The 19,043-nt window shown below is 46.4% G+C and overlaps 1 protein-coding gene across 1 annotated transcript; it reads right to left on the bottom strand.

The window, feature by feature from the left end:
• Positions 1-405: 405 nt before the first annotated feature.
• Positions 406-18,662, bottom strand: LOC117548908 (atrophin-1-like; the record flags this gene model as incomplete). Its single annotated transcript, XM_034220436.1, is given in 4 exon segments — positions 406-604; positions 704-982; positions 3,227-3,536; positions 18,577-18,662. Coding segments are annotated over 3 exon segments (783 nt in total), but the record flags the coding sequence as incomplete, so codon positions are not given.
• Positions 18,663-19,043: the final 381 nt, after the last annotated feature.

Here is a 19,043-nt window from a genome sequence, read left to right on the forward strand (position 1 = left end):
TCATGACCAGCAAATCTGGATCCGTTGTTCCCCGTTTTTAGAGATGTGGGTACGGAGGAGAAGAGAGAGGGTTTTATTTCCTGACACTTTGAGAGTCTCCTGACACACCGGGGACACACCGGGGACACACCGGGGAGACACCGGGGACACACGGGGGACACACGGGGGACACACAGGGGACACACGGGGACACACCGGGGACACACGGGGGACACACGGGGGACACACTGGGACACACCGGGGACACACCGGGGACACACCGGGGACACACCGGGGACACACCGGGGACACATGGTGATGTAGAGAAGACATCAGGAAGTGCATCTTGCATGATAGGAGACCTTTAATGTGATACAAACTGCAGTGAAAGGCAGTAAACAGACTCATCAGACGGTGGTCTCTCACCTGGACCCTCCTCTTCTTCCGGGTCAGACTTCCTGTCCAGTCGCTGAGGCGGCGGACGCTCTTCAGGAAGTCTTTGCGGCTGTTCCCAGGGGCGGCAGCGGGGGGGGGGGGAGTTACACTGCAACACCAGCGCTGACGAAGAGGAGGAGGAGGAAGAAGAAGAGGCATCCATCGAGGTGGGGAAGGAGGGGGGGTCAGTCTGCAAACACAGAGAAGTACTCAGAGCAGGTACTTGCGTAAAAGTAGAAGTACTCAGATCTTGTAAATAAAAAAACACATTTTAAAAATAAATAAGTACAATAAATGAGATATTTGGGGGTCTACCGGGGGCCATGGGGGTTTCAGAGTCTTCAACACAGGGATCAGGATCAGAGAGTCTCCGAGGCCGCTGTCCCCCGAGGAGAAGGTGGTGGAGGGGGGGTTGTCCGTCAGCTCCCCCCCCCATGGGGAATCAAACCAGGACCCGTCGGAGCTGAGCGAGCTGTTGTTACTGCCGTCTTTAGTGAGCAGCACTTTGGGGGAGCCACCCCCCCCTCCAGCCCCGTTACTCCCCCCAGAGAAGAGCCCAGCGTGCCGCCTGAGGAGACACACACAGAATAAAGCTTTATTTATAAAATGTAATTGTACTTATCATTTCATTTCATTTTTCATGGTATGCACAACTTAATGTATAACAATTATTCACAAAACATCTCTCTGTCGACACACAGCAGCAGCAGGGAGAAGAACATCCTCTGATGTCACCGATGGTCTGTCCTTCATCTTTTCTTCTTCACGGCCAATCATAACAGTATCGCAGGAAAATAAGAGAAACACTAAAACTTACACAAAAAAACGTAGTTCCTACGATCATAAATATGCTAATTGGATTCTTAGATCACCAACACCTCTGACTGGGATGAGTAATAATGGAGTCATGTCCTTATAAGGAACTGGCAAACCAAAATATTGGATTTGAATATTAACTAAATGCAATTTAAACAAGTCCAGTGGATTTCTAGGCCCCCAGAACACAAGTTTAGACAACAAAATGACTTGTAGATGACTCATTTTGTTTGTGTTTTGGATGTGTAAACTTTCTAATTGTTGAAACTGTAGAATCAATAATTTAAAAATATATATTTTCGGCCATCTTGGACGCCATCTTTAAAATTAGACCTTTGTAGTGGCCAGTGATTATCTTTTTATTTGTATTTCTGTTGTACCTATATGTTCACTTTGTTTAATGGGGTTTTATATTGTTGCATCGATTCACTTGTGTCTTATCTGTCGGAGAGAAATCATTATTTATTTTATTTGTATCATCCTACCTTTGACCTCCTTGTGTCTCTTAACCTGAATTACAGTGTGCTATTGATATTTTTTACAGTGTAGTATCACTACTTTTTACAATTGGGTCTTCTTAACCTGTTCAGCCCCAATCCTGTTTTTCAGGTCTCAGGCTCCAAAATGACATTCCCAGAACAAATGACCATATCTTCTAAAAGGGATAAATTAATAATCCTTTTCCTCAAAGTAATGATAAACCTGTGAGTTGGATGTAGAAAAGTCAGAATCAATATAGATAATTTTATTTTAAAGAAAATTCAGATTGAACATGGTAAAAAACTGTAAATTATAGTGTCCGTCCAAAAATTCTTTTTTACTTATAGTGAAAACTAACCTTGGATGATGGTAAGGTAGACTAAAAGCTATAGGAATCCAAAGTACAACATATAATAAGTACCCTGTATCAAGATTGATGCAAAACAAGTGAAATCTGACCTTTTTAGAGAGATTTAGCAAAAAAAACACTTCTGGGGTCATTTGGGTGGATTTTCCATATCTCTGGCCCCCCTTGCTCGATTTTGCTGATTGACATCTCTTTCTGACTGTTAGAGCCAATAGAATCGAAGGGGGATTTCCCCCCCCCCCCACACACACACACACACACACGCATAGTAAAACAAAAAGGTGGGGGCTTCGTGCACACAGTTTTCCATGAGAGCGAACCTGTCTCTAGCTCTGACATCTTGAAACGGAAAAGCAGGTTTATTGCTCATGGATGATCAGAAATCCTTTCAAAGGGACACAGACACATTGGATTAACCTATGGATTAACTTCAGCAGCGTCGTTATCGTTGTAATGCCATTGAAGACCACTTTTGACCAGACTACGACACAGGTAAACCATGTTAGCGTTTTTAGCTACCTAGCACCACATGTTTTGATATCTGTTTTTGTTTATAAAGTCGCAAGTTCTTATCATTGAGTAATGATGTCTGTACCCATCGATTCTGTGTCATCTCATGATCAGATCGATGGGTTGGATGTGCAGAAAGAATACATAATAAGGTTTTATGAGTGAGTTTCGGTGCAGTAAATCTGTTTGCATTTTTCGCTCGTTGCTAATTCAGAGCCTCAGCGTTAGCATTGTGTTTTTAAAAAAAAAAATAAAAAAAAAAGATCAGTTAGATGAGTTTCTTCCCGTTACATGGATATAAAACATTCATAGTTTATTAAATGAACATAACCTCAGACACTGTTTCCTGCAAGATGTTGCGGGAGGGCCCCGGTACCGGGGTCTCTCGGGTTTAACAGATTAATACCTTTTACAGTGTGTTATCAATATTTTTCCCAGTGTGGTAGTTATACCTTTTACAGTGTAGTATCACTACTTTTTACAGTGTGGTACTAGTAATAATTTTACAGTGTGATATTAATATCTTTTACAGTGTAGTATTCGTGCTTTAATATCAGTACCTTTTAGAATTAAAAGTTAAAATGTCAGAATCTTTTCACAGAGAGAATAATAATATTGTATTATTTAGTCTGCAGGTACCTTTCAGGAGAGGCTGCTCCGGACTGGTAGCTCCAGGAGGTGCAAGGTGGGGGGGTGAAGGTGATGTTGGGGGTGAAGGTGTTGTTGGGGGTAAAGGAGTTTTTGGGGGTGACGGTGTTGTTGGGGGGGAAGGTCTTGTTGGGAATGAAGGTGTTTTGGGGGGTGTTCGTCCTCCCCTTCCTCCCACTGACTCCCTGACTCCTCCACCAGCTTCGGGCCGACGGCAGCTCCTCCCTCCTGGAGGAGAAACGTAGCGAGGCGGAGGATACAGCCGGAGAGACGACGAGACTGTCCGAGTTTCCCATCGCTGCTGCGGGAGGAAACCAAGAAGTGAAAACTGAAACACACAAATAAATATCTTCTGCATCTGAAGATATATCCAGATTGGCCTCATGCTGGCCTTCGGCAAAAAAGAAAAGCGCTATGGACCCACACAGGCACCAACTTTATAATACAACACAAAGGTTTCATAACTGTTAGAGTTTGTCAGTATATCTGAAATGACTAGGTTAGCTCAGGGTTGCCAACTCTCACGCATCTGGCGTGTGACACACGCTTTCACTCTCAATCTCACGCTCTCACGCTGCCCAAACTATTCTCACGCCAAAAACAAGATGAACCGGCGATCGTTTTTGGTTGGTTATTTGCAATGTTGAGTTGACAGCTGCTCAAAGCCTCAAACTGTGGATCCGCTCCCTCCCCGCCCCCACCACTCTTAACAACGTTAACAGACAGCAGAGCAGTGGGAGCCGGTTGGTCAATCCCCGACCCGTATTGCGCATGCGCAGATCCGTCTTAATGCCAGGCTTTTCATCAGTCGACGGCGAACTCCACAGAAGGAAAGGTGGGTTTGCCCAATGCACTTTATCGATATCGTTGAATATGTTTGAAAATATGATTAGAGTAAGATAACCTATTCTATAAAGGCCACATATTTGTTTATAAAGTTTGTTAACATTTTAGAATGTATAGCACATTAAAAGATTGTCACTTGACTTTTAGGTTTGAAGGGCGCTAAAGTTGTAATTCAGTCCCCTAAATAGCTTAAGCTATGTTAACAGCTAGCTTTTAAAGAATAAAAGAAACATATATTATAACAATAATGGTGTTTTATTATGCAAATGATTTGCTAACTACTATGTATGTATGTATTCAAGACAGACTTTGTTAAATAAACTGGTATTCCAGATGGAGAGCTTTGTGAAATACTTAGACTAAAGAGAGAGAAAGAGATGAGGGACTGGCATTCGCCAACAACAGTTCAGAGGAAGGCAGAGGCAGCAGAGTATCCTCAGAGGAGACAATGAGGGAAGATGAAGATGAGACACAAGTGCAGGTAACTTGGCTAGTTCACAATATCATACCCCAAAGGTTTCACAGGTAGCCAAGGCTGCTAGCGAGCTGTTTTTATTTTATTTATTGTAACATTTGCTATGAAATAACTACACAATTGTAGATTGCCGTTTACACATTTTGATTCCATTATGCTTGTTATTTGTTATGATTTGTAACATGTTAAGCCAGTGTCTACACTTGTGTTCAATAAGCTAATTCAATATCTAAATCTCTTCCTCATAGACCATAGAGAGAGAGTGTGAGGCGCTGTGTGCAAGGAAGAGCGCAGGGGCAGCCTCATATGGCTCCAAGTTTCATTCCCAGTGGACCATTCATCACGCCTGGGACTACACCTTTTCATTGTTGGTGTTCCACATGCAGGAATGAATTAGAATGCAGACACCAGGGCAGAGCTGATGTGATTCGCCATATCAATAGGGAATCACACTTGAAAAAACAAAAGATGGTTGAGAGCTCTTCAAAAATGAATATGTTCATACAAGGAACGCAAAGCACTGAGATGGGTCAGCTGGAAACACAGGTGATTAGTATACAAGTTGGTTAAGTACAGTGATGTTATGGTTATTTAGTGGGGTTTAAGCCGCAGTGATTGGGGTCACATAAACTTTGCCTAACCTGTAAATCATTAAACTGATTGAACGTCAAAATAATATAAATGACCTGACAGCAGCATACTCACCTATGTAGATATATGATTGTGTTTTATACATTCATTACACAACCACAGACCAGAAGAGCCGAAGTGAAGGTGGCCATGACAATGGTGCAGCACAACATCCCATTGGCTTTTTCGGATCACCTGAGTCCGCTGTTTAAGAAGTGTTTCCCTGATTCCAAGATAGCCCAAAAGTATTCCTCAGTCAGGACAAAAACAACAGCCATCATAAACAAGTGTGTAGCCCCCTATTTTATGGATGAGCTTGTGAAAAATCTATGTGATCATCCCTTCTCTTTGGCCACTGATGGGTCCAATGATACTGGTAAGTGTGTTCATGTTGACCATGGGTCACACAGAATTAAGTAAGTGTTGAATACATTTGTGTCGTCACAGGCAGAGAGAAGTTGAATCCACTGACTGTCAACATTTGGAGTTCACAAGGTGTGATTCAACGATTTCTTGACATGGGTCTGACATCAGGAACCAGCTGTGGCACTGCTGAGGCCATATTCAACTAAATGAATGAGGTGCTGGAAGGCCACAGTATCCCATGGACCAACTGCGTGGCCCTTGCAGTTGACAGTGCTAGTGTCAATCTGGGAGCCAGGAATTCGATTAAGAGCAGGGTCCTGGACCAAAATCCATCTATCTACGTTCTTGGCTGTCCCTGCCACATTGTGCACAATAATGCACACGCTGGTGGCTTGGTGTACTCCGAGGTAATGACTTGACAGTCACAACTGTATTTTTTTCATTTTTACTGGGATGGCCACTTTGTACATATTGTAAAATTATTAACACTAACACATTTATTTTGCTAACCCTCCAGATGTCGGGCTTTGAAGTCGAAGATTTCTGCGTCGATCTTGCCTACTGGTTTAAATCCAGCACCAAGAGAAAGAACATGCTTCATGGCAAGTTATCCTCACATAACACATTTATTCTACTCAAAAGCATTGATTCAGAAATAGTTTGAAGGGCCAATCTAAAATACATATTTTTGTTCTATTCAGAATTCTGGAGGTACTTCAGCATTTTAGCATTAGGTGGCTCAGTTTGGATCTGGCTCTCAACCGCATACTCCATGTCGACAAGGCCGTGACAAGCTACTTCAAATCCACTGGTTTGTAGTCCCATATTCATTATTGATGAAAAATGCAAAACTACAATTTTCTATTTATTATTTTTGAACGTTTTTGTCTTTTAGACGAAAAGCAAGCCAGGTGTCTGCGGCTCCAAATGCTGGAGGAAACGGATATCCCTGACATGGTCTGGAAAGGTGCCCTGGTGAGTGTTGGAGAGGAAGAACAATTCCATCGTATGGACATGGTGTGGGCACACTTGACTACGCAGAAGAGCCGAGTAACTGGTAAAGAACAGTTCCCCAGACTTGGGAAGGTGGTCCAGCTTGTCCTATGCCCACCTCACTCTAATGCGGATGCAGAACGAGTCTTCTCAGTAATTGGACTGAACAAAACAGAGTGTCGAAACAGACTTGCACTTGATGGGACACTGTCATCCATTATGTGCATCAAAGGAAGTCAGATTGAACCATGCTGCTTCAAATACGAACCACCAGTAGAAATGATAAACAAGTCAAAGTCTGCTGCTTATTGTTCTACTAGGCCAAAATAGAGTCACAATAAAACAGTGGAAACAAACATGTGTTTGACTTTCATTAGTGAATGAAACTTTGTGCCCTTTATAGTCTATGTCCAATATTGTGTATTTGTATATATTGTATATATATATATATCCTATATATATATATATATATATGGTACGGACGCGATAGCAGTCATTTAGTGTGCATACGTGTAATTAAACCCATGATATCAAAATCTCACTCCAGCCAGGCAGGGGCGGCGCCAGGGGGGAGCTAGGGGGTGCTGAAGCACCCCCCAGGATTGCCAAAGCACCCCCTAAGCACCCCCAAGAAATATGTTTGTTTTTTTTCCCGAAAATTATTATTATTATTTTCATTAAATTAAATCAGAAAAAGTATTGATTACATCAATGCAAATGTGAAACAAACAAATGTTTGACCAAAAACATAAAGCCAACACAGGTGATATGATTAGGCCAATGGCCAGCACCCATTAGATTTTTGACCTACCCATAGGCTAAATCACTTTACACTTGAGTGACTTCCTGTTAGCTGGAGCCCCAAATTATTTGCTAACAGCAAAGTGACAAATGGATCGTTTTTTAGTCCTTAAACGTCCACGTGTGGACACTCAATCAAAACCACATGAAAGTGAGAGGGATTCTGCACATAATAGGCCTCGTGAGTACAAGTAGCTTACTTCTGGGTCTCTGTGTTTCATTCAAGCTCTGCTCTGTGTGTGTGTGGCACGAGCCATTTTGTGTGCGTGCGCAAGCGAGCGAGAGAGAGAGCTCGCGCACTGGTGGGTATCTACCGGAGATCGTTGTGGTTAGCATCTGGTGCTAGCTAGCCAAGCTAACGGATATAAGGAGCTTTTTCAACATCAAGGTGGAGGGAGAACTCTCTCCTGTCAGACTGAGAGTTTCAGATAACCTCAGCTCAGGTGAAGTAAAGGACTCTCAGTGTTTAGATAGTTAACTTGAGTCTAGTTATGTCAGTGGGTCTCAAACGGTTTGTTTTAAAAGGGGAGTGATTTGTAAAATTAGATTAGATTAGATTAGATTACTTTATTGTCATTACAAAAATGCAAGCACAGTGTCAAACGAAATTTAAGGATGGTCTAACCAGAGTGCAAAACAGTCAGTTACATACACAATTATCAGAAGTATGTACCAAAATAAATGATACAAACATAAAGGTAAATAGATGGGAAATGTATAAATAGGAATAAATACACAGATAATAATAAATACAGTGAATACAGAATTGCGCTTCAGCACAGCACACGACAACAACTAGGCAGTATGGGACAGCGTGGGGTTCATTGTCAGCAGTCTGACTGCTGAAGGGAAGAAGCTGTGCGTAGTCCTGTTGGTTCTACCCGGGAGGCTGCGGTAGCGTGTCCCAGAGCGGGTGCCACGTAGGGGGATAAACAGTGTATGGTTGGGGTGGGAAGAGTCTCTGATGATGTTTCGTGCCCTTCGCAGGCACCGCTTTTCATAGACTGAGGCTATGGAGGGGAGTGGCATCTTGATGATGCGTTGTGCGATCTTCACCACCCTCTGCAGTGATTTCTTGTCCTTGACCGTGCAGTTACCGTACCATACTGATATGCAGGTGGAGAGGATGCTCTCGATGGTGCAACGGTAGAAGTTCATTTGCACCTGGGAGGATAGGCGGAGTTTTGCCAGTTTCCTCAGGAAGAAGATGCGCTTGTGAGCCTTCTTGACTAGGGCTGAGGTGTTGGTGGTCCAGGAGAGGTCCTCCGAGATGTGGACTCCCAGGAACTTGAAGCTGGTGACCCGCTCAACCTCTTCTCCACTAAGATGGACTGGGGAGTGCGTGCCGTCTTTGTTCCTTCTGAAGTCCACAATGACCTCTTTCGTCTTCTTGGTGTTGAGAGCCAGGTTGTTGTTAGTGCACCACTCTGCCAGATGCTCAACCTCTTCCCTGTATGCCGTCTCGTCATTGTTGCTGACAAGCCCGACCACTGTGGTGTCGTCTGCAAACTTAACGATGGTGTTTGAGCCATGTACAGGTTTGCAGTCATGTGTGAAGAGGGAATATAGGAGGGGACTTAACACACAGCCCTGTGGGAGACCAGTGCTAAGGATGAGATTCGAGGATGTGAGCTTGCCTATTCTAACATGCTGGGGTCTGTTTGTGAGAAAGTCCAGTATCCAGTTGCAGAGGGAGGGGTCGATACCAAGGTCACTGAGCTTGGTAATCAGTTTTGAAGGAATGATGGTGTTGAATGCCGAGCTAAAGTCAATGAACAGGAATCGTACGTATGTGTTGCTCTGATCCAGATGGTAGAGGGCAGGGTGTAGTGCTGTGGAGATGGCGTCATCCGTACTCCTGTTCCGACGATAGGCAAACTGGTAGGGGTCAAGTGTGGGTGGGAGGCATGATTTAAGCCGAGCCAGGACCAGCCTCTCAAAACACTTCATGATGGTCGATGTAAGTGCCACAGGTCGGTAGTCATTAAGGCTTGTTGGAGAGGCGTGCTTGGGAACAGGCACAATGGAGGTGTATTTGAAGCACGTGGGGACTTTTCCTTGGGCCAAGGACAGGTTAAAGATGTCAGTCAGGACTCTGGTCAGCTGCTCAGCACAAGAGCTGTCCGGGGATGCCATCGGGGCCAGCGGCCTTACGTGTGTTTGTCCTGCTCAGTTCAGCATGCACATCTGTGGTGGAGAGTGTGAGGGGCAGATGGTCTGCAGGGAGAGTGGCCCTAGTGGCTACCTCATGATTGACCCTGTCAAAACGAGCATAAAAATAATTAAGCTCATCTGGAAGAGAGGGGTCAGTGGACGGGGGGGGGAGGCCCGGGTGGGTTTGAAGTCTGTGATGGTCTGTAACCCCTGCCACATGCGTCGGGGGTCAGAGGTGTTAAAGTGCTCCTCAATCTTTAGCTTGTGGCAGTGCTTCGCCCTTTTGATGCCCCGTTTCAGCTCAGCCCTGGCTAGACGGTAGTCCTGCGCGTCTCCTGACCTGAAGGCGGTGTCACGTGCCTTCAGCAGTTGGAGGACCTGCCCATCCATCCATGGCTTCTGATTAGGGAATATTTTTGATCTGTTTGGTGGTGGTGGCATCACTGATGTAGGTGTTGATGCAATCCAAAACAGAAGAGGTATATGCGTCAATGTCTACTTGGGAATCCATAGTGGTAGTTAAAGCGACGTTGTTCCAGTTGGTGATGTGAAGCTAATGCTGTAAATTGGACTCTGCTCCCTCAGGCCAGACTTTCACTGTCTTGACCGAGGGCTTGACTCGTCTGATAAGGGGGTGGTATTTGGGTAGAAGGAACAGTGAGATATGGTCTGACTGACCCAGATGGGGGAGAGGGAGGGCCTTATATGCATCTTTGATATTAGTATATGATCCAGGGTCTTATCTCCTCTTGTGGGACATGAGACATGTTGGTGGAATTTGGGGAGAACAGTCTTTAGGTTGGAGTGATTGAAATCTCCAGCAATGATGAAGACAGACTCCGGGTGTAATGTCTGTTGCGTGCTAATGGCTACATGCAGTTCCTTCATAGCTAGCTTAGCATTAGCATCGGGTGTGAAATCTCCAGCAATGATGAAGACAGACTCCGGGTGTAATGTCTGTTGCGTGCTAATGGCTACATGCAGTTCCTTCATAGCTAGCTTAGCATTAGCATCGGGTGGTATATAGGCTGCAATTGTAATGATGGAAGTGAATTCTCTGGGCAGATAAAAGGGTCTGGATTTAACCATGAGAAATTCTAGGTCGGCAGAACAGTGCCTGGTAATGGTGCTGTTGTCTGTACACCAGGAGTTGTTGACATAAATGCACAGTCCTCCTCTGCGCATCTTACCACAGTCAGCTGTTCTGTCCGAACGGGTGCAGTGAAGGCCTAGTAACGCGATCGCGCTATCAGGAACGCCCTCATGCAGCCATGACTCTGTGAAGATCAGAATGTTTGTGTCCGTAATCCGTTTGTTGTTTATAATCCACAGTCGTAGATAGTCCATTTTGTTCACCAGAGACCGCACATTTGCAAGGAGAAGGCTGGGGAGAGGGGCGCGGTGCAGAGCCTGGGTTAGCTTCTCACGAGCGCCTCCTCTACAGCCTCGCTTTTGCCTGCGATCTCTTCGCCGTCTACGGAGCCTCCTTGTCCGGGGAGGCAATGTAAACAAACCCGGTGAACCCGTTGCTAGCCTGATGATGTCGTCGGGAGCGTTAATGGGGATATCCAGTGGTCCGACATGTAACCCAATGTCCAGAAGGTCTTGTCTGCTGTACAGTGGGTTAGAACAGATGTGCTGGACGAACAGAGTAAAGATAAGTGTGCAAATAATAACTAATTTGCCGAAACTGGCGAGTCCAACAGCCGCAGCATATACATGCGCCGCCCAAATATCTATAAAGAAATAGAAAATCTGTTTACAGTTCTGTTTCATATGTTGAGAGATACAATATATCCATAGATCTCTTCATTTTGCTCTCAAAGTGCACCAGATTGATGCTTTTAACTTCAATATTTAAAAACAAATCTTTTTTAGATTTGTTTAGAGGAGGTGAGGTCCACTCCCCACTTGTAAAAATAGCACTTTACCCCTGCTTACACCCATGTGCCGTGAGCTGATTATCGAGCCTTCATTGTAACAGTCGCGGGTGCACTGTGTGTGCGTGTGGGGAGTGTTGCAGTAGAACATTTCACTGTAGCGCTGGTGCATTTATGGGAAACCCTTAATGTTTGAGCACCCTCTATGAAACGTTAAGCTACCCCACAGCACCCCCTAGAGAAAATCTCTGGCGCCGCCACTGCAGCCAGGTACCCAAAGTTGGCAACCCTGGGTTAGCTGCGTTAGCTAGCTAGCTCACAGCAGATCTGCAGTCACATCAGAAGGAGTCATGTGACCACTTTGTCAAATAAGACGAGACAATATTTTAGGTACGTTTCCAACAACGGAGACAGTTGTTCAGCTTTATCACCCTGAACGTCACCAAGGTCCCAGCTGTGTGTGTCACTCTTTAGTGTCCCCTGGTCTCCCTGCTGTGTGCGTCACTCTTTAGTGTCCCCTGGGCTGCTTCTCAGGTCGATTAAATGAAATCCTTGCTTCCCTCACTTGCGTCGTTTCCCTGCCTCTAGTCCCTCCCACCAGGGAAGCATGGAGGGACGCAAGGAAACCACGAGAAGCAGGGAAATGAGTTTTAAGAGCAATGGGACGTCCTTTCCTCCGGAGCGTCACGTGAAGCGACGTCCGTTTGTGATGACGCTGCACAGCTGATCGTCTGGCAGCAGCCAGTTCTGTCCCCGTTATTTCCACAAACACCCCCGCCTCTGTTAGTACACATTTACTGACATAAACATTAGTATCATCTGTTGTAGATCCAAATACATGAAATAAAATAAGAAGTCATTCTCAAAAAAGATAAACGCCATTCTTAAAATGTAAAACGAAAAAAGCGATCATGAAAATGTTTCCAATAAATGAATAAAAAAATGTTTGACCACTTTGTTGTTCAGATATATCACATATTTATAACTAAATGAAACATGAATTGAAACAAAACACGGTATAAACTGAGGAGTGACTCTCGTGAGGTTCATGTGTTTTCTTCACTCCGCTGGGAAACTGCTCTCATGTCAAGAAGCATCAGATCAGTGCATGCACTGCATCGTCCAATCAGTGAGCGATACACAGTAAGGGGGCGGGGCGAGTGTCTGAGGATTTCATCGGAGGATGGTCTGGTGGTTCCTCGGTTATCGCTCCTCCATGATCGCTCCTCGCTCCTCGATCCTCGGTCCTCCGGCAGAAATAAGAGCCATGGGACGGTACTCAAGATGGCGCAGGCAAATCAACTTCCGGTGAGACCGAGGACCGAGGAGCGAGGAAATGAAAATAGTTGACCTGAGAAGCAGCCCTGGTCTCCCAGCTGTGTGCGTCACTCTTTAGTGTCCCCTGGTCTCCCAGCAGTGTGCGTCACTCTTTAGTGTCCTCCGGGTTGCGTTCCGATAATCCAAAAATCAGCTCCTAAATTCTAACCCTATCTCCAATTCCTTGACCTCTGAGTGAAAGGTCACGGGGTTAAGGGATAGTGGATAGGAGAACTCAAAAGGACTTAGGAGAAGAGACTGCGGTGCTTTAGAGAATCTAATGCACTTTCACTATCCCACGTGTTTCTGATGCTCCAGCGGACGTCCTGAATGAGCGTCTGCTGCTGTGGGGAAACTATGGAGACTACAGTTCTCTATACAGCGGACTACAACATGGATGTTCAATAAGAACGAGGGACTCCTGTGAACTCATCTAGAGACTCTGTGCTCTGACGCTGTTGCTTTATGCTTTATGAACGTGGACAACAGAGAAACAGATTCTTCAGGACCAAAGCTGAATTGAAATAAAGAGGAAAGTGAAGCTTCTGCTCGTCCCCCTCTCCCTCCGGTCCTCTTTAATACAAATGATCCCAATACGTATGATTGATGGAAAGATCTTAAATCAATACAGATGTATTTATTATAGACGTTAGTCCTTAACATCTATCACTGTGTATATCACCATTCAAACATCTTTAAAAGTTGAACAAACCACACAGCTCAGTAAAGACTGAGAGATGTTGACTTTATTTGATCATTTCAGTAAAAACTAACGTTCATATTTCTCTCTTTGATTATAATACTGATGAACGTTCAGAACAAAGCACTTTGGCAACTTACCACATACGTTTAGCTTAATGAGCACCGTGACTTTCATGATATCATTTCTTCCATAATCGGTTGTGTCCGTGAACGGCCGACTGTTGAGTGACGGCAAATGCTGCGGCTGCAATGCATTGTGGGGCAGCATTTTCTCCTCTCCTTTCGGTGAGGGAGGTCCAGTGGTTCCTAAGCTAAAGGAGGTTATAAAGGAAGCTTGAAACCTCCTTTCCTTTCATTTGGAGAATTGGAACGGCACTTATCATGGCTGCCACTGAGGGACTTCCGGGTCATTTCACTTGGTTAGGAAGGTTCCTAAGCTAAATGGACTATTGGACTGGGCCCCTGGTCTCCCAGCTGTGTGCGTCACTCTTTAGTGTCCCCTGGTCTCCAGCTGTGTGTGTCACTCTTTAGTGTCCCCTGGTCTCCAGCTGTGTGCGTCACTCTTTAGTGTCCCCTGGTCTCCCAGCTGTGTGCGTCACTCTTTAGTGTCCCCTGGTCTCCAGCTGTGTGCGTCACTCTTTAGTGTCCCCTGGTCTCCCAGCTGTGTGTGTCACTCTTTAGTGTCCCCTGGTCTCCCAGCTGTGTGTGTCACTCTTTAGTGTCCCCTGGTCTCCAGCTGTGTGCGTCACTCTTTAGTGTCCCCTGGTCTCCCAGCTGTGTGCGTCACTCTTTAGTGTCCCCTGGTCTCCCAGCTGTGTGCGTCACTCTTTAGTGTCCCCTGGTCTCCAGCTGTGTGCGTCACTCTTTAGTGTCCCCTGGTCTCCAGCTGTGTGTGTCACTCTTTAGTGTCCCCTGGTCTCCAGCTGTGTGCGTCACTCTTTAGTGTCCCCTGGTCTCCCAGCTGTGTGCGTCACTCTTTAGTGTCCCCTGGTCTCCAGCTGTGTGCGTCACTCTTTAGTGTCCCCTGGTCTCCAGCTGTGTGCGTCACTCTTTAGTGTCCCCTGGTCTCCCAGCTGTGTGCGTCACTCTTTAGTGTCCCCTGGTCTCCAGCTGTGTGCGTCACTCTTTAGTGTCCCCTGGTCTCCAGCTGTGTGTGTCACTCTTTAGTGTCCCCTGGTCTCCAGCTGTGTGCGTCACTCTTTAGTGTCCCCTGGTCTCCCAGCTGTGTGCGTCACTCTTTAGTGTCCCCTGGTCTCCAGCTGTGTGCGTCACTCTTTAGTGTCCCCTGGTCTCCAGCTGTGTGCGTCACTCTTTAGTGTCCCCTGGTCTCCAGCTGTGTGTGTCACTCTTTAGTGTCCCCTGGTCTCCAGCTGTGTGCGTCACTCTTTAGTGTCCCCTGGTCTCCCAGCTGTGTGCGTCACTCTTTAGTGTCCCCTGGTCTCCAGCTGTGTGCGTCACTCTTTAGTGTCCCCTGGTCTCCAGCTGTGTGCGTCACTCTTTAGTGTCCCCTGGTCTCCCAGCTGTGTGCGTCACTCTTTAGTGTCCCCTGGTCTCCAGCTGTGTGCGTCACTCTTTAGTGTCCCCTGGTCTCCAGCTGTGTGTGTCACTCTTTAGTGTCCCTTGGTCTCCAGCTGTGTGCGTCACTCTTTAGTGTCCCCTGGTCTCCCAGCTGTGTGCGTCACTCTTTAGTGTCCCCTGGTCTCCAGCTGTGTGCGTCACTCTTTAGTGTCCCCTGGTCTCCAGCTGTGTGCGTCACTCTTTAGTGTCCCCTGGTCTCCCAGCTGTGTGCGTCACTCTTTAGTGTCCCCTGGTCTCCAGCTGTGTGCGTCACTCTTTAGTGTCCCCTGGTCTCCAGCTGTGTGCGTCACTCTTTAGTGTCCCCTGGTCTCCCAGCTGTGTGCGTCACTCTTTAGTGTCCCCTGGTCTCCAGCTGTGTGCGTCACTCTTTAGTGTCCCCTGGTCCTCCAGCTGTGTGCGTCACTCTTTAGTGTCCCCTGGTCTCCAGCTGTGTGCGTCACTCTTTAGTGTCCCCTGGTCTCCAGCTGTGTGCGTCACTCTTTACTGTCCCCTGGTCTCCAGCTGTGTGCGTCTCTCTTTAGTGTCCCCTGGTCTCCAGCTGTGTGCGTCACTCTTTAGTGTCCCCTGGTCTCCAGCTGTGTGCGTCACTCTTTACTGTCCCCTGGTCTCCAGCTGTGTGCGTCACTCTTTAGTGTCCCCTGGTCTCCAGCTGTGTGCGTCACTCTTTACTGTCCCCTGGTCTCCAGCTGTGTGCGTCACTCTTTACTGTCCCCTGGTCTCCCAGCTGTGTGCGTCACTCTTTAGTGTCCCCTGGTCTCCAGCTGTGTGCGTCACTCTTTACTGTCCCCTGGTCTCCCAGCTGTGTGCGTCACTCTTTAGTGTCCCCTGGTCTCCAGCTGTGTGCGTCACTCTTTAGTGTCCCCTGGTCTCCAGCTGTGTGCGTCACTCTTTAGTGTCCCCTGGTCTCCAGCTGTGTGCGTCACTCTCATGTGTCCCCTGGTCTCCCAGCTGTGTGCGTCACTCTTTAGTGTCCCCTGGTCTCCAGCTGTGTGCGTCACTCTTTAGTGTCCCCTGGTCTCCAGCTGTGTGCGTCACTCTTTAGTGTCCCCTGGTCTCCAGCTGTGTGCGTCACTCTTTAGTGTCCCCTGGTCTCCAGCTGTGTGCGTCACTCTTTACTGTCCCCTGGTCTCCAGCTGTGTGCGTCTCTCTTTAGTGTCCCCTGGTCTCCAGCTGTGTGCGTCACTCTTTAGTGTCCCCTGGTCTCCAGCTGTGTGCGTCACTCTTTACTGTCCCCTGGTCTCCAGCTGTGTGCGTCACTCTTTAGTGTCCCCTGGTCTCCAGCTGTGTGCGTCACTCTTTACTGTCCCCTGGTCTCCAGCTGTGTGCGTCACTCTTTACTGTCCCCTGGTCTCCCAGCTGTGTGCGTCACTCTTTAGTGTCCCCTGGTCTCCAGCTGTGTGCGTCACTCTTTACTGTCCCCTGGTCTCCCAGCTGTGTGCGTCACTCTTTAGTGTCCCCTGGTCTCCAGCTGTGTGCGTCACTCTTTAGTGTCCCCTGGTCTCCAGCTGTGTGCGTCACTCTTTAGTGTCCCCTGGTCTCGAGCTGTGTGCGTCACTCTCATGTGTTGTCAAGTTGCTGGAGATGTTTCTTCATGTGGAACTTTTGGGTTTTTATATCTGCATCCTTTCTGAAGCTGTTTCTCCTGATGGAGGAGTTTTAGCGCCAGTGGCGGATTTAGGATTGTAGGAGATCCGGGGCTTAGCCCAGGAGTTGTTGGGTTGGGGGGGAAGATATTGAAGTTGAAAGCATCAATCTGGTGCACTCTGAGAGCAACATTAACCTTAATAACACCTTAAAGCGGACAAAAGGCACTGGAGAACACTCATTAACACCCTTTAATGAAGCAAACTAATGCCTTAACTCACTCAAATAGTCGTTTACTTATTTCGGTGAAACGAATGTGCGTAGAGTTTTAAAGGGTGCGGATAGTCTCACCTTGATTCTGGCGCATTGCTTATCGTTTTATAGATATATTCTCGTCCACCATCTTTGTTTGTGACGTAAAGAGTGTAAGAGTCACGTTTCTGAATCGGACACTCTGAGTGGATGCAGTCACAGCCAATCGGAGTCTGATTCAGAGGGTTGCCTGTCAGTTCCGTTGTTATGTGTACTGAAACGAGAGCCGGTATAATTCCACGCACGAAAACAAAATACAAATTGGAATACGTTATTTTAGTGTCTTAAAAGTAGACTGAGGTATGAAGGGTTAACGTTACATCTTAGGATAACTTTTAGTCATGTTCTGTATACAGACTAACATATAAGGGTATACTTAGTGTGGTTACTCCATGTCCACTCTTCTTCACTTCTTGCTCAGTCAGCCAGAGTGCAGATATCACCATTAGATTCACAAACTTGAAACATCATCCATTTCTTCACTGCTGGTGATGACATTGTTGTCAGCTGCTGATACTGCTGCTGCTGCAGCTTGTGGCGCCGGCTGCTTCGATGACAATAACTTTCTAATATCCATAACTGTATAGGCTATTAGCTTAAAACTCGTCAGGCACTAGGAAGGATCACTTCTTCTTCAGGGCAGGCTACGCAGTACGCAGGCTAATGTCCCGCAGTGGCTGCCTCTCTGGTGGACTCCGGTACTGCACATTACTCGCGAGACGTTTTTAAAAAAAAAAATGAAACATCCGGGGCTTTTCAGAAAACATACGGGGCTTGAGCCCAAGTAGCTACCCCCTAGCGCCGCCACTGCGAGTTGGCACCTGTAGGCCTCCGTACTATCTCAGATCAAGATCACTGACACTATAAGACAGTAATCAACAAACAAAGCCATAATGAAGGTGCATGAACAGAAGTAAATAAAGGTGTTACAGGAACTACTACTACAACAAGAACTATATATCAGTACTACAACCTCTTTCTACTGCTGCTCCTACAAAGTTATGATTTATTTACATCTGATTTAAAGTCTTCCTCTTCATTTGGGTCAAACTGTTTCCTCTTTTAGACAACATGCCGTAGGTATTTCAATAAAACACATGCATTAAGATGAACATCTGCAAACTGATTTGAAATGATATTTCTCTCACAGATATCTAAAGGATTTAAAACCCATTTCTTTCATATTAAAAACCCTAAAACAAAGCCATGATGAAGGTGCATGAACAGAAGTGAATACAGCTGTGACAGGAACTACTTCTTCTACAACTACTACCACAACAAGGACTGAAACGAGCAGTACTATCACCTCTGTACGTATTTCTACTGCTGCTCCCACAAACTACAGTTATGATTTCAAGTATTCAGTACATCACATGTCACTTGTTAGACGCTTTTATCCAAAGCGACTCACATACTCAGTACTGAGGACAATCCCCACAGGAGCACTTTGGGGTGAAGCGTCTCAGGGACACAACGACATGCTGACAGCAGTGGGGTTTGAACCTGTGACCCCCTGATCCCAACACCAACGCACTATGCACTGCGCCACACGCCTCCCCTCTTCCTTCTTGTTTGGTTCAACCAGTGTCCTCTTGTTTTACGTCGTAGGTATTTAACTCAAACAGTGCACGTAACTCATTTCCCTCAAAGTACCAAAGCAGTCCCAGACGGGCAGATGGATACAAAAGGAAGAAAGTTTTTACCGTTGTGTGTTTGCTGCTCAGTGAAGCTCCTTCATGCTCGTCCTCCTCTCTTCTGAGCCTCCAGCTGCTCCTCCCTCCTCCCCCTCCTCTCTGAGGGGAGAACAGAGGAAGGGAGGGGCTTCAGGCACACTCAGCTTTTGTATAGCCTCCCCCCTCCCCTCTCTCCTCCCCTCTTTCTTCCCCTCTTCCATGACGTTAAACCAGACTTTTCTGTCCACTGTTTATTTTGGTTTTGCAGGAATGTCGAGTGATTTTCTCTGAGATCATCACCGCTGCTATTTTAAGAAGCTGCAGCGCCTCACCCCAGCTTCAGTTTCCACATGTTTCCCGGGGAGGAAGTGTGTAGTTCAGCATGTTTCTAACACAGAAGCCCAGTGTGTAAAACTGCACGAGTATATACTTATTTCAGTCTGCCATCAGCTCCGTGAATATCCATTGTGTTTGTCTTTAGCGATAAAACAGCCGGT

This window comes from Gymnodraco acuticeps, unplaced genomic scaffold (genome assembly GCF_902827175.1).
Source record: "Gymnodraco acuticeps unplaced genomic scaffold, fGymAcu1.1, whole genome shotgun sequence".
Lineage (NCBI taxonomy): Eukaryota > Metazoa > Chordata > Actinopteri > Perciformes > Bathydraconidae > Gymnodraco > Gymnodraco acuticeps.